General features: G+C 39.8%; 1 protein-coding gene across 2 annotated transcripts in view; it reads left to right on the top strand.

Moving 5' to 3' along the window:
* The window catches only part of LTBP2 (latent transforming growth factor beta binding protein 2), a 176,327-nt gene that overhangs the window by 54,206 nt on the left and 94,560 nt on the right, over window positions 1-27,561 (top strand). For both annotated transcript variants that reach the window (XM_067462891.1, XM_060758570.2), the window contains exons 4-7: window positions 12,222-12,406; window positions 16,806-16,976; window positions 19,214-19,405; window positions 20,779-21,047. In XM_067462891.1, the coding sequence (XP_067318992.1) occupies window positions 12,222-12,406; window positions 16,806-16,976; window positions 19,214-19,405; window positions 20,779-21,047 (817 nt within the window). The remainder of the gene's footprint in view (window positions 1-12,221; window positions 12,407-16,805; window positions 16,977-19,213; window positions 19,406-20,778; window positions 21,048-27,561) is intronic.

The following is a 27,561-nucleotide window of genomic DNA, read 5'->3' as shown; positions in this document are numbered from 1 at the left end:
GTGGTTTAACCTGCTGTGCTGTAGCAGCAGCTTCATTGTCCTGTTCCTTTAGAGCACTTACGGGGATATAAATCTTTAGTTTGCCAGTTGGTCATTCTAGGGGAGAGGTGTCAACCATGTGGCCCTCCTGATGGTTAGGCCTCCAACTCCCAGAAGCCCTAGCCAGCTTGTCCAATGATCAGATATTCCGGGATCTTAAGTCCAAAATGCATGGAGGACCACAAGTTTGACGCCACTTTTCTTGGGAGAAGCCTGAGTGATTGCTGTTTATTTGTTTGCTTGATTTTTGGAGGACTAAATAGGAATATTTATTAAGTAGGAACACTGTCTATCATAGTTACAAGAGGATGAAACTAGATGCCTTTCCCGAGTTAAAAATATTTTTTTACATAAAGAGAGGTTATCTACTAAGAAAAGTAAGTATTTTTGGCTGCTCCACACCTGTCTGAGAATGATGAAAGAAGTGTCTGATGCATTGAGATAAATTTTCCAGTTACGATCACTGAAAGTGAAAAGAGAGGAAAACCATCAGGTTTGTGTAGCCAAGGAGCCAAATGTCTCAAAGCTTGTTCTGTTAGGAAGTGTTCTATGTTGTGGTTACTAACTTGGGCACTTGGCCATAGTGAAGAGAAAGGATTCACTTTTGTTGCTTCATGGAATATGGAAACATAGGTTCTTTTGTGCACTGCTTTTTATTCCAAGTGAGATGTCATGTCTGTGGGCTCTCCCATGTGAGACACTCTAGTGCTGTTGTTAAGAGAGATTCCACATGACAGCCCAAATATTGACCATAGTCATTCTGTCTCATGACCACTGCATAGACTGAAGAAGGAAAGCTGCTGGACTGGAGCTTGTTTGGGACTTTCCAAGCCTGGCTACTTATTTCTGTCCCTGTTGGTCTGATTGTTGGTGTGATGTCCATTCTTCTCCAGTGATTCAATGGAAAATTACATAAAAGAAGGAAGTGAATCATTGGGTTATGGCTTAAGTAGCCTTGAATAAAGAGGGATACTGGCCAAGAGGGAAGGCAGATGGATGGGACAGAAACTGACACAACTCTTGGGAATTTTAAGATAAAACATTTTAGTGGCTGGTTATCAAGAGATGACCATAATTAAGTTCCTTCTCTGTAAGCTATTCTCAAACTCCTCCGGTCAAAGATGTTTGAATGGAATTGCCAGCATTTTAGTAGTGTACATCTGTGAGAAATTAAATCCTTGTAGCTCAAGAGAGAAAAAATTAATGGCCCCTCAAAAATCCGAGGTAACAATTGTTTTGCATCTTTTGTACAGTGTAAAACAATAACTTAAATCACTAGTACGTGTTTTCTGGTGTGTACATTTTGAGTGTTACACATTTGTTTTTCATGTTTTGCTCAGTAATGTGTTTCTTTTTTAAAGTGCCCTGTGTCTCTCCCATGAAACAGTGGGAAGGCGTCAATATGCAGATATGTCTGGATCAAAGGTGGAAAAACAGTTCCTGTATTGCCTTTTGAATCTATAAGATTGAAATACCACTTGATGAGAAACAAAATCTAGAATGAAGCTGGTGGAGGGTCAGATTAGCAATTGGCTGATATGACTATGCATCCATCTCAAACATTGGAAGATATCAGTGTTGTAAATACTAGTTGCTGGGGAACAACTCATAAAGGTGTGATTCCCTCATATACTACTTTTGTCTTTCCAGATGCATCTGTCTGTCTAAGTGGGAGCAGAATGCTGGATTAGATATACCTTTCATCCAATCCAGCACAGGTTCTCTTCTGTTCTTAATATTGTGATATATTTGTGCTCAGATCTTAACCACATCACAAACCATATATGCGCCTCATGTGCATATCAGGAAATAAGCTACAATCGGTCCTCCTTATCCTTGGAGCTAACCATCCGCAACTGGAAAAAAAAAATCAAGGCTTGATTTTGCTATTTTGTGCAAGGGATACTATTTTACTAGGTCACTTTATATACTGGGACTTGAGCATTCATGGATTTTGGTATCCATTGGGGTTCCTGGAATAAAAACACAGCAGATATCAAAGGCCCACTGTACCTCACTGTTGGTAGAATTGTAAAGTTGGAAGAGACCACAAGGGCCATCTAGTCCAATCCCCTGCCATGCAGGAACACACAATCAAAGGACTCCCAGTAGCTAGCCATCCAGTCCCTGCTGTCTGTCTTCAAGTTATTTTTGACTTATGGTGAGCCTAAGCAAAACCTTTCACAGGTTTTACTACAGGGAGAGTTCTAGCTTTCACACTCGTCAAATTCAGCCTTCTTCACTGAATGTAATTCTAGAATGTATTTTAAAAAGTCATCTGAAAATAATTTGTGTCTCAAATTAATGGCTAATTAATTGCTTCTAAGAATGGAAGATGGGAAAATGTACATGCGTTGTGATGACACCAAATAACACAAACCCATTGAATGTGCCTCTTAGGAATCAGTTAAAATCACGGGCAGGTGAAGTGTCGTCCGAAGGTCCCTTAGGGCCATATTTGTGATCCACATGTCTCCTCAGGGGCCAAAGTATTCATTACCGACAATATGTTTTCCTCTAAAATGCTAAAAAATGATTAGAGGGTTTGGGAGCTAGAATTATAATTTTTACAGGACCAGGTAAGGTGGGAGCTACAGCCTTGAATGCAATTTTCCTGCTTCTTGCAGTGGGTTGGACTGGATGGCCCACAAGGTCTCTTTCAACTCTATGATTCTATGATTCCAGGGGCTATGATTTCCAGTTCAGACCCTTCCACCCAAAACTGACCATAGAATCATGCTTTATATCCTAAAGCTGCTTAGAAAAGTGTTCTATCAGTTTAAAAAATAGGTTTGTGTTTTTTAGTTTTTTATCAATACAGTCCAGTCAAATCAAATTCACAAATTCTTAACCTGCAGGTGTGCAGGGACAACTGTATATTTAACCCCTTTTTTTGATTGCACAGAAAAGAGCAGAGGAAAATAAAGTTAAAGTGGGAATAAAATCAAGTTAACATATGTGTGTGTAGTTTAGCTATTGGGCTCCCACCCACCCATACCCATTTATTATAATATGAGTATGGATGGATGAGGAGCCCAATTGCTTAACTCGTGGCTGATTTTCTACATTCACATCACTCTACAAGCTCTTACCAAATCACAGAGCGTTGCTTGTGATGCCTTTTCATATGGCCCCATGAATTTCATCATGTTTTGGATGCTCTCCTGCACATTGTGGAGTTCCCTGCAGTTCATGCTACATTTGGCTCACAGCAGCACTTTCAGGGACTGGCGATAGGGAGCAGATGTGTGCAGATGTTGTAAGGCTTCCATCCAGTCACGTGCTGTGCATACGGCTTCCAAGGAATCCTTGCTCTCACAATTACATGGCCTCCATCTTCATCACCCAGATGGTTTCATTTGAAACATATGAACTAGCAAGCTTCAAAAGGGTGGTGAAATAGTGAAGATGTAAATGGATGTTGAGATCTTGAGCAGGGATGGCGGCTCTCCTCAAAAAGGCATGAGTTCATTAGCTTGGCTGCCATGTTTTTGTTGTTGCCTACAGAATGTCTGAACGCTTCAGACAAATTCCCTGTGATTCTTCTTGGAGATCTGTGGCTGAGGTTAGCATAAATGCCAGGAATGAACTGTGGGAACATAAAAATAATAAGGAAAATAAATAATTGTGTTCAGTATGTAAGGTAAAAATAAACAGCCCAAGGAGCCGTTCCAAGAACAATTTGTGCTTTCTAGGCCAGGGCAGTGGTTTCTCAATACAAATTGGACCTGTCTCCTTTATTTCTAGTGAGGTTTTGGCGACCATTAACTATTGGAAAGTGACATTGACTAAGAAGCTTTTGAGATCCTGATAAAGTTAATGTTATCATGCAACGTGAGGCAGAAGTCATACAAGTGTTTCTTTTCTTCTCCTGTGTGGAATCTGGCTTCAATTTTCGGAGATGTTCTGTATGTTGTACTGATCAGGGAAACTGATACCCCAGATATGTCCGTGACATGTTCCCTGTTAAGTTTTATGTCTCATAAAATAACAATTGAAAATGTTAAGAGCATAGAATATAAAATAGCCCCAGTGCATTTAATGTATTATCTCCATTGCAACAATAGTTAATGGCCAAAGAGAGGAGAAAGAATAGGGAGTGGATAGGTTTATGTCTGTATCCCGGAGTTCATGGTGGGATTACAACTTCCATTCTTTCCATGAGGGAAAGGATGAGTCTCAACATAGGCCACACTGAAATATATTTATTATTATATGGCCAAGAATATGTGTGTTTTAGCCAGATTACTTTTGGACAACAGCTGGCAATATTTATTTATTCATTTCCAATATTTCTACCCCATCCTTCTCAACCCCTGAAGGGGGACTCAGGGCGGCTTACAATGGCAGCAATTCAATGTCATATTACTTGTGATTTTGGAAAATAGAAATCTCCATAAGCTTTTGGAGATTTTATGATCTTTGGAAAGGGATGACCTTGTCAGAAGTCACAACCTTTTGAAAAATGATGCCATAACCTCTTGGTAAAAGCATGACCTGTTAGAGTCGTAATCTTTGGGGAAATGGCATTCAGCAGCATTCAGCAGCATTCATGCAAGGCAATTACGGTAGGTTTCTCAGCTGTTAAAGTGATGCACCTAGGTGGGTATGTCTTTGAACTGTTAGAGACAAAGATATTCCAATACACAAAACACACATTTATAGCAGAGTTTCAGAAGTGTTCCTTTTAGTTGCCCCCAAAAAATCTACTCTCCCTTAAAATGTATTTTCCTTTAAATCATGCTCTCAAGAGACAAAAATAAGCAGATTTCTATAAAAATAACATAGTTGGTTTACTCACAAACTTCATCTATTCAGCATATAGATACTTTGCTTATCAGTCCAGTTACAAATAGGATTTGAAGTAGTTTCTCTGTGTAGGTAACACAGAGCATCTTTCTTAGAATCAATAGTTCATAGTTCAAAGCAACTCTCTGTTCTGAGAGTCTAATAAAGTCTCTGTGTAGTCTGAAAGTCCAATGAAGTCTCTAAGCATACAGTTTCTACTGTCTTCTGAAAAGCAATCTGTTTCTACTGAAGTCTAAACTGAACTGTTTCTAAAATGGAGTCTGAGTCCTGAACAAGCCCAGTTCATATGGCCTGCAGTCCTTGCCACAACAAAAGAGTTAAGGTAAAATTTCAAATAATACACTCATATACAACACAGTAAGCAATCTGAATTATACGCATACCAAATAACTAGTTGAGGCTTGAGAAGGTTGCTATTTCCAACATTGTCAGGAATCATTTTTATGTGCCGTGGATAAAACAAGCTTTCAACAATGCTGAAATGAATTTACTTGCTTTGGTCTGTTTCTGTATGTCAATTTTTCCTGAACATGCAGACATAATAAAGTCAGATGCAGTTGTTTTCACTAGCCGCAGAGGAAGTCTGTTTCCTATGCTTGACAGAATCTCCAAATGTTGGGTATTTTATCTCAAATACACTTCTAGGAATGAAATATCAGTACTTCCAATGTGTATATTATAGACTAAATTTGAAAAGAAAGCTATTTTCTTTCCACTACTCAGTTCTCAGTATTCCACTTTAAAAAAATCCAGAAGTGGATCCATTGTTTTGAGCTATTCTTTGTTCTTCTAGTAACCTTATAATAATTAGCACACCAAGGCATTAAAAAAAAGGCCTTTTGTTCCCACCATAAAAATTAAAGTACAGTATTAACTCTTCTTCGAAAAAGATCCATCCCCAGCATGACTCAAGATGAGAGCTTCTCCTGTCTTGGGAGAAGCTAAAAGAAGCACTGAACCCCTCTAGTCCAGGGTGCCTCAAACTAAGGCCCGGGGGCCGGATACGGCCCTCCAAGGTGATTTACCCGGCCCTTGAAAGCACACAACAACAACAAAAATCCTATCTCATCAGTCAAAAGTAGGCCCACACTTTCCATTGAAATACGAATAAGCTTATATTTATTAAAATTGTTCTTCATTTTAATTATTGAAGTGTTTTTTGCACTACAAATAAGAGATGTGCAGTGTGCATAGGGATTCATTCATGGTTTTTTTTTCAAATTATAATCTGGCCCTCCTACAGTTTGAGGGATTGTGACCTGGCTCTCTGTTTAAAAGGTTTATGGAGCCCTGCTCTAGTCTCTCAGCACTCCTTTGAGGGGAAGTGCCAAAGAGTTGCCATTACTGCAGTCGGGCGGCTCAACCCATTATGCAAAGTAAGCATTTGCAATATAGTTGATTTTGCCCAGGGGCGCTCTTGAGGCGCTCTTGGGTGAAAATAGACGTTGACATATACGAGTTGTAGTTACTGGGATGTATAGATCACCTACAATCAAACAGCATTCTGAACTCCAATGCTGGAATTGAACCAAATATGGCACACAGAACTCCCACAACGAACAGAAAATATCTATCAGTGATTGGGTGGGGGGCGCCAAAATACTGTTGAAAATTACCTAGGGCCGCCTCTGGCTGCAATGTTCTCACCAAGGCATTCAAAAAGGAAAGAACTGGCACTATGGTGGAGAGTAGAGAGGGTTGGTGCTTTATTTAGGTTCTCCTGGAATAGACTGCACTTTCACCACAAACAGAAGGGGGTGTCTCCTTTCTGGATGGGAGTTAAGGTACTGTACATTGACCCATGGATAGGTCAACCCAATTTTTGGTGAGCTGATTTGTTAAACTAACATTTCTAGTATACTGAGTATATAGAGTACTTTTGTATAGAATTCAAAGACATAGACATGTGTCTAGAATATTAGTATACAAAGGGTCTTGTTGCATCTCAGAGAGAAGTTGGTAGCATAAGTTTTTGTAGAATAAATGTACTTCCTTAGACTTTTGTGTAGGCATTTATAGGACTGTGCTTTCAGTGTTGCCAAAACCATGTTTTCTTAGAACAACACCCACAGATGATTTTTTAAAACAGTAAAATGTTTTCCATAGTAAAGGAACAGCTAGTGAGAAAATTCATATTTTTAGTACTTTAGCCAGTCCATTCTTAGATGCCTCTAGAGATCTTGGGCAGAATCCATCTAAATCCTGGAATATAATTGGCTTTACTATATCGGTTTACTCATGTTTTTCGGGACAACTCACTTCTTGAGAATATATCCTTTGAATGTTGATTTTGTTTTTCTTTTTTTTCAAAGTCCTGTGTTCACCACAGGAATGTTATACATCCATTAAGGAGAAATGAGGTAGAGTCGAGAGCAACTGAATGGAATGAGTGTGGATGGAACATAATGGAAGCAATTCTGAATGAAAAAGTAGGACCTCTTCACACGGCCCTGTTTTGCCACTTTTGGCTGGAGCTTGGATAGTGTCTGCTGAACGCCATCAGATGACGCACAGCCGGCCCTACCTATATTCCTCCCAAAGTGGAGGGGAAGCGTCAAAATGCTCTTCCTTCTCCACTACAGGGAGGAAAGTGTTGTTTGAGTAGCTCCAATAGAGTTACCTGCACGTTCCTCCCCTTTCCCCATATGAGCTATCCGAAAAACCCTTTCCTCACCTTTCCCCCATATGATGAGAGAAAGGGCAGCAGGGAAACATATGTTGCTGCCCTTTCTCTCACCTGATGGGTACTGGGACAGGATGCCAATGCAACCTGTTTCATCCCCATCATGAGATGGGGGAATGAGGTAGGGTGTGTGGGGCAACACAAGGCACCTCACGTGACTTCCCTTTCGCCGGCGACTGCCAACACAATGGCACAACTCCGTGGGCCATGTGAAAAGATCCTTAGAGATACAACCACTTCCTTCTAATGCTCAGAGATGGAAGTAGCTCAGGCACCCACTTGTTCCTGCTTGGATGTCAAGAGCCTTCATCCCAGTAATGTTAAGCCTTACAAGCATTGTGTTTTGGGAGGTGAAAAAACATCTGGAATGTTTCAAGCAAGCCACACATCCTCTATAAATCAAGTGCAACTGACAGATAATGCTGGTGAAAGCATTATTATATGGGTCATGCTTTGTCAGTCTTGTGGTTCCTTTGAAAGGTGGAAAAGATTATCCTGAACCAATTTCTGAGCAGTTGTTTTACAGATTGTAGCCACTACCATCTTTTTGGTTATCATATAAGGGTCAGGGAATGCAGATGCCATTGATATGTTGTTATGGAATGGTGGTGAATTCTAAGCGGAGCTGAAAAGGCTTACAATTACCAGAATCCCAGTCATCATGGCCATCTTCTATGGTGGCCGAAGAGCAGGGAGGATATTGGAATTTATAGTCTACAGGTGTAATATGTCTAACCTCTGCTATTGAGAATCCAGGAGATGCCATATATAGAGGGGGGGGGGGGGGGAGAGGGAGAGGGAGAGAGAGATAAATGGTATATTTTAATATATGCATTTTATGATCATGTGTTTTAACTGTGCTGTGCCCTGCCTCAATCTGGGAGGACAGGTAAATAATAATTAATTAATTAGTAATTGAACAATGGGAGAAAGCAGAGAGTGCAAACATTTCAGATTTTGTGTTGTCAAAAGCTTTTATGGCCAGAATCCCTGGGTTGCTGTGAGTTTTCTGAGCTGTGTGGCCATGTTCTAGAAACATTCTCTCCTGACGTTTCACCCACATCTATGGCAGGCATCCTCTGAGGTTGTGAGGTCTGTTGAAAACTAGGTTAGTGAGGTTTATATATCTGTGGAATGTCCAGGGTGGGAGAAAGAACTGATTTTGAAGCTGTACCCAAGCCACATATTTGTTATCTTGGATTAAGGTAAAGGTAAAGGTTTCCCCTGACATTAAGTTTAGTAGTGTCTGACTTTTGGGTGTGTGCTCATCTCCATTTCTAAGCCAAAGAGCTGGTGTTGTCCATAGATACCTCCAAGGTCATGTGGCCAGCATGACTGCATAGAGTGCCATTACCTTCCCGCAGATGCAGTACCTATTGATCTACTTGCATTTGCATGTTTTCGAACTGCTAGGTTGGTGGAAGCTGGGTCTAACGGCCGGACCTCCCCCCGCTCCCCCGATTCGAACTACCAACCTATTGGTCAGCAAGTTCTCTGATGCCAGTCACAAATGTAGGAAAAACATCAGGAGAAAATTCTGCTAGAACACAGCCATACAGCCTGGAAACCACACAACACTCCAGTTATTCCGGTCATGAAAACCTTCGACAAGTTATAAACAATTTTGAATTCCCCAAAGAGAACCACTCTACTGGTTGAGACAGTGTCGTAAATAAAAACTTACTGTGGATTGGAAAAGCACAGAGTTTAACTTTCTCTATAATCAAAGACCTGTATGTCTAAAACTGATAATGAATCATGAATTGTGGAACATTGATTTGGATCCTGAAAGGTGTACGGAGAAGAATGAACACACAAGAGGGGTTTTTGCCACCTTCCCCCTCCCAATAGCACGGTCCTCATGAATAGCGTGGCATTTGGTATATTGAGGTGGGGGGACTGCAAGTGGAAGAAAAGATTTGGAATTTCCAGGTTAGTTCTGCAGGCAATTGTTAATGATATTGCTGCTGAACTAATTAAAAATTACAAGTTAACAAAGTAAACATGTTAGGAATTCCCTTAGCCTGGAGATGTAAGAAAGTGTTTTATTCATATAAGTTCCAAACAGAAACTCGTGTTTCTTTTCACTGCCAATCTTGAATTCAGTTTTACAAGATTTCAAGCTAAAACAAACACAGCTAATTTTTTTTTCTAAAAGGATTTCAGGCAGTGCTTTTTCTGGTGGCACAATTTGTGGGGCTGGGGCATGCATTGATACCTAATTAACCCCTTTGGCTTGTTTTAGGCTTATTTGGGAATTCTAGGACTAATTCTTGGTGTTTTAAGGATGCTGAAAATTAGAGGCCAGTGAGGGTACTTCAGAACAAAGCTGTCTGGATGGCTTGAAACTAATCTTTCTCCACTCAACACATACAAAGATAATGGGGAGGAACAGAGGACAATTGGGTTAAAAAGCTTAAAGAAAGGGGTTTAGAATGTGGTGAGTTAAAACAAGCTCTGCTCTGTGTGAGAGTCTGTTGTGACAACCAGCATGTGTTAAATGGGCACTAAAAAGTTTGCCCTTGCCAACTGGGAGGGATATGCATTTTCTTGTCGCTTGGCTGTGCAAAAAAGCCAAGCGCCATAAATAAGACTGCCCAGAAGAAACTGCAGATTCACTAATGGGTGTTTATTCCCTGTGAAGTTTCTTTCATCTGTGACATTTATGAGTTATATATTCTGTTTATTTCCCTGGTCAGGCACTTCTTGGCTCCATTGCTGCCTTTCTCTGTTCCAAAGACAGGAACGTGAATGTGCCCTCCCGACCCTTAAATAGGATGAACAGGCTTTCAAGCAATCACTCACATTTGGAAGAAGATGAGAGTGGGGGTAACAGCTGAACCTTGTGAATATATTAACATCTTGCACAGTCACAACAGTGATGGCTCTTTTGTTCACTTAATACTGTTTGCATGACTGGCATTGAAATGGGTTATATGATAATGTGCCAAAGGGCGATCTGTTCTGGTTATGCTCAAGATGAACCAGCAGAAATATAAAGGTCTGTATATTATTTCGAGGGCTTGTGGACTGATACTAGCATAAGTAGGGGCTGAATTCTAAGATGTATAGTGTGAAAATGATATTGGGATAAATTAAATCACACTGCTTGCTCATTTTTCAAAAGGTGAAATGTTAAAGCAGCTTACCGTTTTAAACAGTAACTTGCAATCTAAGAAATACTATCTGTAATAAAAATGTAATGACTATAATGAAATTTAGCATACATAAACGGAAAGGATGTGGGAGGTATACCCTGGGATTAATTTGGACTTTAAAACATAGCTACTGCTTTTAATTAATTCAGATGGATTCATCTTGTACTTGCTTGTCTACAATGCCCTGGCTCATGTACAGTGGAAGAATTGTTTAAAGGTACAGACAGTGTGGTTGCTGTTGCCCGGATTTGGTCAAAAATTATTTAGCCACTTGTGCACCTTCTATTTTTATCAGTTTTATACTTATTTATGCAATACTTTCAGCATGACATAAATAAAAAAAAATATTGTACTGGCATCTTCAGTCACTAGGTGTCAGAATTCCCTAACTACTGCATAAGTTTGCAGTTGATATTGTTGCATCTCAGCAGGAGTTCACCTTGCTCACACATGATAATAAACGGTTTATTGATAGAAATACATTTAAAAAGGGTAAAACACCATAAGCAAAAGGAAGGGTAAAAATACAAGGATTAATAAAGGAAGCAAGTCCCAAAGGCAATAATCCGGACAGCTCCAAGTTTCTTCAAATAGCAGGAATCACCAGAGACCAACATGAGAATAAATCCAGGAAACAAGGATTAAAACATGAACATGAATCCCAAAATCAATCCAGTAAACAAGGAGCAAAACATGAGCAGAAATCCAAAGGTACAAGGAGCAAAACGTGAGCATAAATCCTGGGTCTTGAATCAAGGCCTGAGCTAGGAATGAGATAGGAGATTCTTCCATGAATAGTAATGTTTCTTGATCTAAACTCCCTACAGAGCTCTAATTTAAGTACTTCAAGTCATGAACACATTTCTTTGACCCTGAGGGGGCCTGCTTCAGCCTCTCTTTCTCTCAGAGTCTTTCTGACTTTCTGCACCTGAATCTCTGCCCTCTCAGAAGCAGCTCAGTATCTCTGTCTAAGCCAACTGCTCCCTTGGATGAGCTAATGTTACCCTCCTTTCCCTGCTTGTTTGATTTCAAAACAGTTCCACTTTCACACTCTGTCTCAGAAACACATCTTGCACTAAAACTGGCTGTGTTTCTTCATCTATAGAACCAACAGGCCCTGAAACCCAATCCCCTCATTGTCATCTGGCTGAACCACAACAGATATAAGTTGAAGATAGGGTGAAATTAGATGAATGCTAAGGTACCATGAAGGCATTTAGGATGTGTCCACATTTGATGCCATAGCCATGGGTACAATTATCACTGGCAGAGGTGGGGATAAATGGAAGGCCTCACAGTTGATGGTTATGGTTGTGAGACAGGTAGAGGCTATCACAATACATCCCCCTCACACACACATATACTTTGCACAGGGTGTGTAGACCCATCCCTCACGGAGCCTCACAGGAGTGCTAACTGTGGTTTCATTCTGATGGTGTATATACAAGGTCTCTACCTCTGATCCCTGTGTAACTGTGCTTAAACATTTAATTGTGTCCAAGTAAATGTTAGTTCAATTTTCCTTTCCACAGGACTCAAAGCAGAAGTGGCTCCATTGCTACCCAGCAGCACACAGGGCCATCCCGTACAGTCCGACGCTATCCAGCTGCAAATAATGACCAGTTAACATCAAATGCGTTGCCAAATGGAAATGGATTTGATCAGAACAATTCTGGGCCACGTATAGCATATCCAGAGCCCATGTCTCCTCTTTGGGGTAAGATTTGAAGGATTACTTGAATGTCTGAAAAAGGAAGGTCTCTGTGGGGAGGACTTCTTTAAGCAGGTCATAGACACTTTGGGACTCTATAGCCATGTATACCACAGTTCTCCAATGAGAAAGCTTACTGATTTCTACAGGAGGACTCTTTAGATGTATGAGGCGAGGGCAACTTCAGAGAACTTAATCAGCTATCTTAGTATAGGAAACATATTGTCTTGCTGTCTTCTGTTTTGTTGTATTGTTGTATTTGGGCTCGGCCTCTTGTAAGCCGCACCGAGTCCTTTGGGAGATGGTAGCGGGGTATAAATAAAGGATTATTATTATTATTATTATTATTATTATTATTCTGTTTTATCTTAGCTAAACTTTCCTGTCCTGAAAACGCAAGCCATCTTTTTCTTCCATTTCTCTTTCCACTTAGATGGAGACATACATTTTAATTGGTGCAGAGACTATTGTTTATCTTAGATAGTGGCACCAAATACTAAGTAAATGGAATTCATTTGGTGAGACTTCTTCTTTATGCTTCAGTCTGCTTCGAGGGAGTGTGTGGGTCTAATAATTCTTTGGAGAGTGGATTCATCTTCTGGATGGACACAATTGAATGTATGATCCAGTCAATTTTAGGATCCCAAATCTGTAAGGAAATTATGCTCCTTTATCTTTGCTTCCTTGGATGTTTTGACACTTAATAAGTAGGATGGGTCCAGGGATAGGAATCATACAGTCCTCCAGATATTATTGGACTCAAGTTCCAGCAGCATAGCCAATGCTGAGGTGTGACAAAAACTGAGGTCCAATAACATCTGGGGAATAGCCTACTTCCCAGCCCTTGTGTAGGCTACCAATACTAAGAAGAGAGGGAAAGGCACTTTACGTTTGCTTGGAGGGATGATTCTTCATCTCATGTTCCATATTTCAGCTCTGGCACAGGTGAAGTCCCAAAGCAGAGGCTAATTTTGCTAGCCAGCCATCTATACCATTAATCTGTTCCTGAATCACTCTCCCTTTTTTAGTGAACAAACTGATCTTTGGGTTGTTGTAGGTTGGGTTGTATAGCCCGAAAAAAACCTACAACAACCCAGTTATTCTGGCCATGAAAGCTTTTGACAATAAACTGATCTTTGCCATCCCAACATCATATCTCTTGCCTATTGTATCAATCATGCCTTTCTCAACCAGGACAGCTCCACTCACATACTTGTTGTTCCTGTTTGAACATTCCTTTCCTCTCATCTCACTTGGCTAACTCGGCTCTCTTGATTTTGACACTCTTTTCCCCTTCAGTTGAAGGGAAACTTGGTTGGCTGGTTTAGACCAATGTTGGTTTCCACCAAGTGACTTTAAAAAGAAACCCCTGGTTTTTTGAATTCATTACTCATATTTTTTATAGTTTGGCTATTACTATTTTCAACTCTCTTACTGGAATAAGGATGACTATTTGATTTTACTTTAGCAGCTTATTGGCAGTTGCTCATTATTAGACCAGTAACGAGTGTCAATTGCTTCTAAAATATTTCTTTTATTCAAAGAGTTTAATGTCAGTCCCAATGCTAAACGTCTTTTTTGTGTGTTTCTCTGTAACATGCTTTTGCATATTTGTATTTCTATTTGCTCAGATTCAATTAAGTAATAAGTAGGACTAATAGTTAACATTAAGTTATTCTTTTTGAAATCTATTCTGAGAGTATGTTGTATGTTTTATGATGTATAGTCTACAGATTTTCAGATTTAATAGCAATACTAAACAGTAAAATATTGGTGTTTTATTGAAAGATGTAAATAATATCAAAGCCTAATAACTTTGGATTGCTAATGTTAGAAAGCAGTAAAACATGATTGATCAAGCTTTTTAATACATAAAAGAATGTTTTACAGTATTAATATAATAAGCAGGATTCAAATCTTTTCATTAAATCATTAATGTAAAAAACTGGTTTAAACAAAAAAAGTTTTTTTTATTGTTTTTCCCCCTCTAATGTTACAGAGAAGTACACTGGAATACCACCATATTCCTTACGAGACGTGGGGCAATTCTCAAAACAAACATGTTACTACGCCTGTCCCTTCAGGGTAGCTTTCCTGTTGTGTTCCCTTTGTTTTCTTTCCAAAGAGGGGAATTAACACAGAAACATACTGTAAATACAAAAAGAAGAGAAATAATTTATTGTCTTTGAAATACAGAAATGCCTATATGCATTTTTGGCTCAATGTACTCTTACTCTCTTTTTAAAATTATTGTTATTTGATTATCTCCTCAGGATGTATTCTGTTGATTTGCATTGACCACATAACCTTCTCTTTAACAATACATAAAATTGTGCTCTCTACTATATTTCTGTGATAGTATGATAATTCTTGCATAAGATATATATTTAATATATTATATTGACAAAGTAATGTGAAGGAAAGTTACTTAAACCAAGGGGCCAGGAAGGAAAATGAAGCAAGGTCTGTGTCCAAATGAAAATAAGGGATTTCAATGTTATAACAAGAACAAAAGACACAAGGATATGACATAGGGTAGAGCTTTCCAAACTATATGTCGTGACACATTAGTGTGTCAGCTGCAGTGTGTAGGCGTATCGCATGAATGTAGGTTAGTCAGTTATAGCAATCAGTGCTCATTAATTCAGTGCATTTGATTTGCCTTGATTAACTTGAGTATCTTCGGATATGTTGTATTTTTTAGGGAAACCAAAAATAAAGCAGAGCATCCAAAAACAAACAGGATACTAAAAGTTGAGCAATCAGCTCACAGCAAGCAGAGCGTGAAGTGCCGTTGGATGTGGCTGTAAAGAATTTAGAACTTAGACAGGCAAAGATGCAGAGTCCAATCTTTAAAATCACAAAAGGTCTATTTATATTAAAATCAAGAACTGCATTTCTTAATAATAACGAACTGGGTCTGAGCTACCCTAACACCCATCTCTTCTAAGGTTTCAAGAGAGGGAAAAACATCAATCACTACATTTCTTTGACACACAAGCAGAGAGAGTTCTCCCAATACACACAGCACACTCCGAGATGAAAAAGCAGAAGTCAAAGTAAAAGTATCTAGAAAAGTATCTATTCTACACAACCAATCAAAATGAGAGCAGAAACAGAGGGGAGAGAGGAAATACATATATTCATAGAATCATAGAATAATAGAACCATAGAGTTGGAAGAGACCTCGTGAGCCATCCAGTCCAACCCCCTGCCAAGAAGCAGAAAAATCGCATTCAAAGCAAGTGTAGTACATGAGACATGGGGGGAGAGGGGGGAGGCTAAACCCTTAGCCTATTCTAAGCTAACTAATTTGTTCCTCATTCAGAACTAGAGACCTGGGCAGTGTGGGGTTGAATCTGAACAGTAATTCCATATGATTGTTATTGAAATATATGCATATGCTTGTATCTTTTATAAGGGATTGGTTTAACCTCCAATTTGCTGGCAAAACTGAATTACTGTGTCACGAAATGATGCATCTCCAAAAAATGTGTCACCAACATGAAGTGTTTGGAAAGCTCTGTCATAGGGTATTTTTCCTATGCAAATTGTAGAGGAAATTTCAGATTGTCAGATATCTTTTTTGTCCATTTCCATATTTTAAAGCCCGGATCTCGATTGAGCCCCCCCCCCCCAAAGGGGGGTTGCCTAATATAATTCAGTGTTGTCATGATTATCACTATTATCATCTTTTTATTTATATAGTGAAGTGTACATAGCCTTTTACATAAGCAATTTACAACTGGTAATTTGAGAGTTCCCTGCCCTCAGGCTTACAATCTGAAAAGACATGAAACATGAGGAATAGGGGATGTATGGTAAAGAGATGGTGATGATGAGGAGAATTAAGTCCAGCAGATGCTTGCTGCTGTTATTTTCTTCCAAATCGAAGTAAGATCTAAGATAAAATAGGCCCATGACTCTAATATTTATTTATTTTCCCACATTTCTAACCCACCCTTCTCAACTCTTGAGGGAGGACTCAGGGCGTCTTACACCGGCAACAATTCGATGCCACAAGATAATATAAATATAAACAAATATAACTACAGTTTAAAACAGTAAATAGAACATTAAGTTAAAAACACATTAAAAACATTGTCATCAATCCATATAGTCAATTCCAGTCTGATTCAACATCCAAACTGCTGTCGTGCTTGCTGTCCAAAGGCGTGGTCCCAGAACCACGATTTAACCTTTTTTCTGAAAGAAAGGAGGGAAGACGGTGACCTGATATGATTCTCTTCTCCTGTATGATTTTTAACATCGTTGTCTGATGAAGAAGCCAATGAAGCCTCAGAAGTTTGCATGGTGTGTTTTGTGCGTTTTAGTTGGCTCAATGAAGGTATCACCATTTTGCAGATTTTGTTATATTTGTATGCTGCTTTTCCTTTCTTTTCAGGTGCCAACCTTACAGAAAAAATCAAGAAGATAAAGATTGTCTTTACTCCCACAATCTGTAAACAGACTTGTCGACATGGCCGCTGCTACAATAGCTGTGAGAAAGGGGATACCACCACTTTGTACAGCCAAGGTGGACATGACCCCGACCCCAAATCTGGCTTCCGTATATGTGAGTCTTCCAAGATGTCTGACCCAATTCACATGGTTTATATTTCTTCCTCTGTTTCTTTGGTTTGTGATGAGATTGGCAATTCTTTATGTAAGAAAAGTCCAGCTAGGAGATAAGACAGCTCTACTTGCCTGAAACAAACTATTTATTTGATACCATTTCTGTCTTGTCTGGATTTGGAGATCAATTACAGTTATCCTTTTTGTCCCCACCAATCTTACTCAAGAATCCCAAGCATTCAGTCAGAGTCACAGATAAGCACAGTAATGTTTATTTTTCTTGGGCTTGATTTCTCCTCTTTCACATCAGCTTTGGGGTTTTACTCTCTGCACACAATTTTCTCTTCTTTGTCATTTTATGGTATTCCTTTTCTTACGATTTTAAAAATCATAAACATTCTTTTGAACTGTGGTGTTGGAGGAAAATACTGAGAGTACCTTGGACCACAAGAAGATCAAACCGGTCCATACTCCAGAAAATAAAGCCTGACTGGATATTAAAGGCAAAGATGAAATACTTTGGCCACATAATGCGAAGACAGAAAAGCTTGGAGAAGAGAAGGATGCTGGGGAAAATGGAAGGAAAAAGGAAAAGGGTCCAACCAAGGGCAAGATGGATGGATGTTATCCTTGAAGTGACTGGCTTGACTTTGAAAGAGCTGGGTGTGGCAACAGCCAACAGGGAGCTCAGGCGTGAGCTGGTCCATGAGGTCATGAAGAGTCGGAAGTGACTGAACGAATAAACAACAAAAAACATCCTTTTCGCACAAGGATCCTATTATGTGACAGTTGCGTTTTCTGCAAACAACACTTTTACATTCTCACTTTATGCACCTACGGAACTATTGCTAAACAAAAGCATTTGTTTGTGCTAAAGTGTTATCCTACCAAGTGAGAAACCACTATTTCCTCCAAGAGATTGTCCTGCCCTTTTTTCATTGTTTGGCAACCATACAGTGCTTGGGAGGTGTGACCTTTGAAAAAAAAAGTGCTTCCCTTCCCTCTTGTCCCTCCACTAATGACCATGCAGATGTTGTATACAAAATCAAATTGACTTTGGTTCACTGTGTTCCTATGAATAAAAGAGGTCCAGACATCCACTGCTCTGCTTGGTTCTTGTGAAATCAAGGCTATGGCTTCCTTGATTTAAACAATCCACTGGTACTGTGTTCTTCATCTTTTGCTAGTGCCTTCCACTTTCCCAAACGTGATTATCCACTCCAGTGAGTCACATCATCTCATGATATGTCCAAGTAGGACAATCTCATAGAACCATAGAGTCTGGAGAGGTCACAAGAGATATGCTATCCAACCCTAACTCCCTCAGTTTGGTCATCTTGACTTCTAGTCTGATTTGCTGTAGGGCTCATTCATTTGTCTTTTTAGCAGTCAATTGTATTTGTAGAACTTTATTTCAGCATCATGTTTCAAATGAGATCATTTTCTTCTTGTCAGCTTCCTTGTCAAGTTGCACTTTCAAAGGGGACTTAGGACCCTTTCACCTGTGACTTAAACATCCACATTTACATTCATTCACTATAATATCTATAATCCCTAGACCAGTGGTTCTCAACCTGTTTTGGCCTACAACTCCCAGAAATCCTAGCCAGTTTACCAGCTGTTTGGATTTCTGGGAGTTGACAGCCAAAACATCTAAGGACCCACAGGTTGAGAACCACTGCCCTAGACAATCCAACTACTGACTGAACCCACTGGGAATTGTAGTCCAACACATCTGTTTGTATTGGATTACAACAGCTCTAAGATTTCATCCTCTCTGACATTTTGTCGAAGAAAGGTCTTAAAAGCAAACAAAATACCTACATATGATGTTCATTTAGCTACCTTTTAGGAGTGCTTTGAAGTGTAAGCTCTCAAACATCTGCCTAGCAATGTTGCATGTTCAACAGTTCAACAGTTTTTCAGGATTCCTCTGGCCTGTTTTAGAAACTTTCTTTCTATAGCACAAGGAACATGATTTGAAACTGATGTAAATGTCATAGGTGAAAAGGTCCTCAGCCTTCTTTGAAAGTTAAGCTTCCTAGTGTACTTCAGTTACATTGGCACCCTTCCCAACTAGGACAGCTTGAAATGTTTCTGTGATTGATTGGGAGATACTAAGTTGGACACATGGGCTGTGTGAGTTCCCAGCGAGACATTGGCTAATTTGCTAACCAACGTGAACTCTTAGACCGTCCTCTCAATCAACTTTGTGTGACAGATTTATCTTCTTTACAGATTTCTGCCAAATTCCCTGTCTAAATGGAGGACGTTGTGTAGGGAGAGACGAATGCTGGTGTCCATCTAATTCAACAGGGAAGTTTTGCCACCTACCAGCTTTAAAACCGGAAAGAAGACAAGTGCCAAATAGTCTGGCAGGTGGATCTATGAAGCATTCCATGTACACACTTCCTCTGTCCAACCAACTTGGTAAGCAACAATAATCTTGTTCTTCCTGCCAGCCATCATGTAAAAACTATCTTGTTCATATTGAGTCTCCAGGAGTTTTCAGACAAGACTTTTGCTGTATTAATGCCATGCCTCATTCGTAGTATTTTATGCGAGTTGTATCCCGACAATATCTTCTTCCATTTGTAACCTTGCCGTGTTTTCTTGCTTCCCTTTTTTCCAGAACTGAGAGAAGGCATGAAAGGAGGAAAAGGGATCAGAATATCTTTAGACTAATAGTACCAGGGACTGTCAATTTGGATCCTCTTTCACATTACATAGCAGTAGTACTGTAATTGTACTTTGCCACCGCAAGATCTAGGGTATCCTGAAGTTTGTAGTTTAGAGAAGTAAATTTAGAATTCCCTGCCGGAAAGCAATAATGCTTCATTAAACTACAAATCTCATAATTATCCAGGATGTTCCCATGGCAATTAAACTAGAATTATAGTGCAATCCATAGGTCATTTTAAAATCCATAATTTTGGTCCTCAAACCTGCCCTCATTTTACACATGAGGTCAATTTATACACAAGTATATACATGAAATAATAATAATAATAATAATAATAATAATAATCATCATCATCATCATCATCTCGATGTTGCAATCCCAGGTGACAGCAGAATTGATGATTAGCAACTGGAAAAGATTACACGATATGAGGATTTAAAGATAGAGCTGCAAAGACTGGCATAAGCCAGTAAATGTGGTTCCACTGGTGATTAGACCTTGGCCTGCACTTAAAAACAATTGGCGCTGACAAAGTTACCATCTGTCAGCTGCAAAAGGCCATCCTACTTATATCTGTACACATTATTCTCCGATACATCGCACAATCCTAGACACTTGGGAAGTGTCCAATGTGTGATCAAATACAAAAGCCAGCATAGTGATCTTGTTTACTGTGCACTAATCTTGTTGTGTATCAAATAATAATAATAACTTTTTCAGGCTGTATGGACATTTTCTAGATGCATTCTTTCCTGATGTTTCACCTGCATCTGTGATAGCCACAGATGCAGGCAAAATGTCAGGAGATAATGTTTCTGGAACATGACCATACAGCTCGAAAAACTCACAACAACCCAGTGATTCTGGCCATGAAAGCCTTCGGCAATACAACAATTATTTTACTTGGTTATCGTGTGCCTTATGTAACCATTGATGGGTGTTTTTATGAACTAAAATAATGTCCAGTTTGAGAACCAGCATAGCCTTGTTAGAATTGATACCCAAATTGTGAAAGCCTTATCCAACCTACTGTAGAAGCTACTTGTGGTGTGTAAGCTGTTTCAGAACAAGGAGCATAGTGTTATCTTCACTAGTAAACTAACTTAAACCATTCTTACAGCATCAATAAACCCATCCCTTGTGAATGTACATATCAACCACCCTCCGGAAGCGGCAGTGCAGATCCATCAGGTGGCCAGAGTGAAAAGTGACTTAGACCAGTCAGAAGAGAACAGTGTTGAAAATACATTGACATCTCGTCTTTCCACAAACCTCCAATATAGCGACAATGCCACAGGCAGCAACAACAACATTGTCATAGATGGGAACCGGCAGCAGGAGCCTCAGAACCTCCTGGGAAGATGTTACTTGCAGACGTTACATGGAAAGGTCAGAAGTGTTTAACTGTATTTTTTCCCCTACAGATATGTGGTACACCTGGCATTTATGGCATGAGAGATTAAAGAATGAAATATGCGAACCAGGGGACATTTGCAAATACTCAACTATTAAATACCGATGTGTATTTATTTTACTTATATATCCTTACCTTAGAAAGTTCAAGGCAGTTAAGCATGCAAAGAATGTTAAAAAATGAAGACAATAAGAAATAAAGTATTATCAGTAAAAGAAAAATATAAAAAGCAATGAGTAGAAAAAAGCTGGGAGATAAAAACAGATGGAAACAATTTAGCAACTGCCGTTGATAGTAAAATAAAATTATCAAGGTGAGTCATCTGGATGATTTCCTTCACCAAAGAATGCACAGTTATTATTTCAAAAGGTAAGTTGAAAATTGCTGTAAATGGTAAAGGATAGAAGGGTTAGCAAAGTGTAACTGAATTTGTAGAGGGCAAAAGCCTTCTTTACACTTTGTAGACAAGTAAGCAGAGAGTTTAGAGCAGACATGGGCAAACTTGGGCCCTCCATGTGTTTTGGACTTCAACTCCCACAATTCCTAACAGCCGGTATGCTGGGATTGGAAGCATAGGGAAGGTCATTTAAAATTCACATCCAAAGAGCTCTAGTGTCTCATGAGACTAAAAATCCTAGTATTCTATAGAATGTAACTGCTACAGAAGCCAAAATGGCACCATAGTGCAATCATTATATAGTGCAGTGGTTCTCAACCTGTGGGTCCCCAGGTGTTTTGGACTTCAGCTCCTAAAATTCTTAACAACTGATAGGAGTTGAAGTCCAAAACACCTGGGGGGCCAAGTTTGCCCATGCCTGGTTTAGAGTCTAGGCTCACCTACTGAAAAGACTCATCCCTTGGCTTGTTGGAAGAAGTGGTAAATGGAAGTGATTAGGTGCTGTGTTGCAGTATATGTGCAAATAAGTATATAGCTGAATCTCAAGGCACTTTGGCACTATTTCAGTGGTTCTCAACCTGTGGGTCCCCAGATGTTTTGGCCTTCAACTCCCAGAAATCCTAACAACTGGCTGGGATTTCTGGGAGTTGTAAAGTCAAAACACCTGGACACCCACAGGTTGAAAACCACTGCACTATATAATGATTGCACTATGGTGCCATTTTGGCTTCTACATTCCATAGAATCCTTGGATTTTTAGTCTGACAAGGTACTGGAGCTCTCTAGAAATGAATTTTAAATGACCTTCCCTATGCTGTCAGTCCCAGAATTCCATGGAATGGAATCATGGCAGTTAATCATAGCACTATAATTGTGGAACTCATTTCTAAAAGGTACCAAAACCATCTGAACAAATTTTACAGGAATTGAAGAAAAGATGTTGAGGATATGTATTCTTTTGTTATAAACACAATTTTCCAAGCTCTCTACTGAACTGACTTGATACACTTAGATGGTTCTGATCTGTACATAATATTCTAGTTCCGTTTAACAACATGCTTCCATCTATATCTCATTTTTTCAAAAAAAAATAAAAATGTTTGGATTTGGTACCTTTTGGAAGCAAATTACACAATAAGTCCTTAGAGATAACTTTTGAAAACCAGAATTTGCCAGTTTCTGCAGAATTTGAAACTTGGAGAATGTAAAACAGACTAATTTGCCTATTCCTATAGAACAGATTCATCACACCATTCTGAGATGGTGAAATGTGTGCTTTGATCTTTGATGTGTGGTTTGGTGTGTGCCTCTTGAGTTCATAGTGAGCAATTTGAGAACTTGTGCATTTTTTAAAAAGTTATCAATTTATTTATTTTTGAAATTTTGGTCTGATGTGGCAAAATACACAGCAAATCATGATCACATCTATTCTGACCTCCTTACATTATCTGCTGCTTGTTCTCAATAGTCAAAGGGAGATTGGGCAAATAATATTAGACTGAGCACATTCACATGACAGTTTCTTCTCTTTTTTAGTTTGTTTTTTAAAATCGTGTCAGAAGAACTTGAGAACATACTGCAAGTTGCTTCTGGTTTGAGGGAATTGGCCATCCACAAGGACGTTGCCCAGGTGACGCCGGATGTGTTACCATCCTGTGGGAGGCTTCTCTCATGTCCCCACATAGGAAGCTGGGGCTGACAGACAGGAGGTCACCCATTCTCACAGATCTGAACCACTGACCTTCAGGTCAGCAGTTCAGCCAGCACAAGAGTTTACCGTAACCCGTTGTGCGATCGCAATATGTTGCCTTCCCAAGACTTTATTTCAATGTTTCAAGAGGCACACCCACACTATGCCGTTTAACACCACTCTTATGCTATGGAATCCTGGGAGTTGTAATTGGGTGAGAGCCATTCTAAAGACCTTGTAACGCTGCAACTCTCATGTTTCCATAGTATATATTCAAGGCAATTAAAGTAGTGTCAAAACTGCGTTGGTTCTACAGTGTGAGTGGAGAAGAAACTTTTAGTTTGGTGATGTGGCAGAACACACAGAGGAGTCTCTAATGGAGCTGGAGGCTTTTTCCTTCTCCAGAACCCTTTCCAAGTGAAGACGGAAACTAATGATGTAGAGTGCAGTGGTCTGAACCATCCTGAAACAGTTTGCACTTGTTCAGAGAGCACATCTGGTCCCTATAAGTTAGGATGTTGCACATGGGGCCTTAAATACAATTTGCAGCTGTTAACTTGACCATTGTACTGACACTTTTTCTGTTACTGTCTGTCAGTCATTCACACGCAATACACATTCAGGAAATCTGGGTCTAAGGTATATCCTTTTTATAGTTAACCTGTGATTTTAGTAGGAAATTGATAAAACCTAAGAATTCTTTTGTCACTCAGTAAGCGAATGCCTGATTTTCATGGTGTATTAATCCCTTTTGCAGCTTCTAGGGAGAATAAATTAATACGACTTGAAACAAGGCAGCTAGCTAACTATCTCCTTAGCTTTCATCTCTCCTTTTCTCTTTTTGTCTTTCATTCTTATCTCTTGCTACATTTACCGTTTGGAATAATGCCTATGCATTTAATTACTATTGTGCAATTCTACAGAGTTTTCAAGTGCCTCCCCGTATCTTCTGATCTTGTCATCTGAATGATTTCTGTCAACTATTTATTTATTTATTTACCATATTTATATACCGCCTCTCTCAGCCCAAAGGCGATTTGAGGCGGTTTACAATCGGCAATCAATGCCACCAACAACATACAATATAATTAAAAACATTAATATATAATATAGACCATATAAAAGCAGTGGAAACAATAAAAGCCATAAAACACAAGTCCTCAGCGTCTCATTACTAAAATCATTTTCCCGTCACATCATTCAATCATTCCGTAGATCTAGATTAGTCTGTTACACTGCATTTGCAAATGCCTGCTCAAAAAGCCAGGTTTTAACTCTCTTTCAAAATGGTAGGAGGGAAGGTGTCGATTTGATATCCCTATGGAGGGCGTTCCATAGCCAAGGGGCCACCGCTGAGAAGGCCCTGTCTCTTGTTCCCATCAATCGCATCTGCGAAGGAGGTGGGACCGAGAAGAGGGACTCCCCAGATGATCTTAAGCTCCTAATTGGTTCATAGGGAGAGATACGTTCGGATAGGCAAGCTGGGCCGGAATCGTTTAGGGCTTTAAATGCTAAAGCCAGCACTTTGAATTCTGCCCAGTAGCAAACTGGCAGCCAGTGGAGTTGGCGCAACAGAGGAGTTGTATGCTCCCTGAGCACCACTCTTGTTAGTAACCTGGCTGCCACCCGTTGGACCATTTGAAGCTTTTGTACAGTCTTCAAAGGCAGCCCTTTGCAGTAGTCTATACGAGATGTAACCAGAGTGTGGACTACCATGGCCAAGTCAAACTTCCCAAGCTATGAGCGCAGCTGCCGCACAAGTTTTAACTGTGCAAATGCTCCCCTGGTCACCGCTGAAACCAGGGGTTCTAGACTCAGCGAGGAGTCCAGAATTACACCCAAGCTGCGAACCTGCGTCTTCAGGGGGAGTGTAACCCCATCCAACACAAGCTGTAACCCTATGCCCTGTTTGTCCTTTCGACTGACCAGGAGTACCTCTGTCCCACGAATTTTGTGGACAAGACACCTTCAGTGTCAACATGAAAAGCAATTTAGTTTGATATTAGTCCATCTCAGATTCCCATTTGCGTGTGTGTGTGTTTTTAAAGCCAGGCAGTTTTAAGTGTAATCTGAAAACCTAGTCTGTTTATATAAAGCAGGTTGGAAACGTCCAATTCCACTTTATGAAAGTAAATGTTCCATAGGTTCATAATTCTATTTTATTGGTTCTTTGGGTTTTTTTTCCTTTCAAGTGTTTTTCTTTTGATTGATTTAATGAAAATAGGCAGATTTAACTCTTTTACATAATCAAAATGTTAAGTTGTGAAAGTAATATCAGAGAAACCTGAGCAATATGTGGAAAGGAGCACACTTGTCCACTTCCCCTTCATGTCCATCTGGGGCAGAGTCTGCAGCTAAGCAGACAGGACAATGGTTAAAAATCTGGACAGGAAGCTTTTTCCTCTTCCATTTCAGTCTGAAGCTAAACTCAGTGGAATGTGAGCCTTGGGCACATGGCCATTTGGAGGATGGATGGATGCCAGATTTGGCCTGTGGACAGCGACAGCTCAGCTCTAATGTGGAAGACTGTAATCCAGTGGGTCTTGTTGGCAGGGAAAGAGAGACTCATTAAGTAAATGAAAATGCCTTGAAACAGGTGTCACCACAAGGTCTGGAAGTATGTACCCTTCTCACTAGCTAATGGATTTAGGTTTGGGGAACAAGTATTTGTTATATTCATAGACTTGGCATGATATTATTTCTACGTTACGCTCTACTACTAAAACCTAACACAATAATTCTTCGCATTTAATACTAACGTCCTAGATTTCCAAGGAGTGAAGATATAGGCAATTTTTCATCTTCCTGTCTGCAAGACTGTTTACTGTCTTAAAATGTATCTCATGCACAGAGCAAAGAGATTTGCTGTCTATAACAGAGACTAAATATAAAGCAGACAGCTTTATGTGGGCTTAATGCTGGTCCACCCATTTACATAAATGCATGTCTGTACTTTTCCTTCTGTTCTTCACATTTATTGTTAGTTTCAAATGTTTAAAAGCAATGTTTTTGGGGTTGGAATGATTAGCCGTTTGCAAGAAATGTTGCCTGGGAGGCGCCTGACTGTATTTACTCAGTCTTTGAGGAGGCTTTTTCTGTGTCCCCCTACTACAAAGATAACCATCCAGAGGCCTAACCCTGCCAAGACACAAGTGTGTGTTTTCCACATAGGCAACTGTGAAGCCAACAGGAAATTGAAAGTCACCTGGGATGGTCAAGAGCTTGAACATTGTTTCTGTCCTAAATATCTCGGTGTCACCTTAGATGGAACACTAGCATATATGAAACACTGCTTGAACATCAAGCACAAAGTAGCTGCACGCAATAACATCCTGCAGAAACTTACTGGCAGCACATGGGATACAGGCCCAAAATTAATGAAAACATCAGCCCTAGCCTTGTCTTACTCAACTGCCGAGTATGCCTGCCCCGTTTTGCATAAGTCTGCCCATGCAAAGCAGGTGAACATAGCATTGAACGAAACTTGCAGAATAATCACAGGATGTCTTAAACCTATACCTGTTGATAAACTCTACAAGCTAGCTGGCATTGCCCCCCCCCCCCCCCCCGATGTGTGATGGGAAGTTGGTGCTAAATGTGAGAGAAATAAGGTTAAACACTGTGAAAGCTATCCACTGCATGGCTACCAGCCTCCTCCCAGAAGACTCAAATCAGGGAAAAGCTTTATGAGAACTACCACTCCTCTTGGCGTCCCCCAGCAACAGCAAAGGTATCCCTCTGGGCAGCTAAACCAGGAAATCCCAACTGGTTGGCCCCCCATGAGGGTCTTCCTCCAGGGGTAAACCAAGAATGGGCAACTTGAAAGTCCCTGAACAGACTCAGAAGTGGAGTGGGCAGACCAAAAGACAACTGGCAAAATGGCACTACCTAAAAGTATCCTACACCTTGTCTGACTAAGGAGCAGAACAGACAACTCCGCATCTATATGCTCCTCCACTATGCCCTGCCTCATGTACAGATGAAGAATTGTTGGAGGCTACAGACAATGCCATTGCTGTTGCCTGTTTTTGGTCAAAATATATTTAGCCACCTGCACTCCTTCTATTTTTATCAGTTTTATACTAATTTATGCAATGCTTTTGATACAAAATAAATAAATATATTGTTTTTAAAATCATTTTTATTTTGTATTGTCGAAGGCTTTTTTATTTTATTTTCCACTACAGACAGCATTCAAAACAACTAAGAAACATCAGCTATGGTTCTGTATTAGGAGATGTAGCTACAAGATGTAGCTACGTTGGTCTCTCATCTAGTTCTCCTTCACTTTTTTCAGCTATAGCCTTTTCCTGGTTTTTTGGAGTGTGTTTGTGTCTGCATGGTTGGGGGGGGGGGATTGGTCACAGACAATTGTCCAGCTATTTTCCTTCAGCTGGACACA

Source organism: Anolis sagrei, chromosome 1 (assembly GCF_037176765.1).
Source record: "Anolis sagrei isolate rAnoSag1 chromosome 1, rAnoSag1.mat, whole genome shotgun sequence".
NCBI lineage: Eukaryota > Metazoa > Chordata > Lepidosauria > Squamata > Dactyloidae > Anolis > Anolis sagrei.
This window is presented reverse-complemented; position numbering and strand designations above follow the sequence as displayed.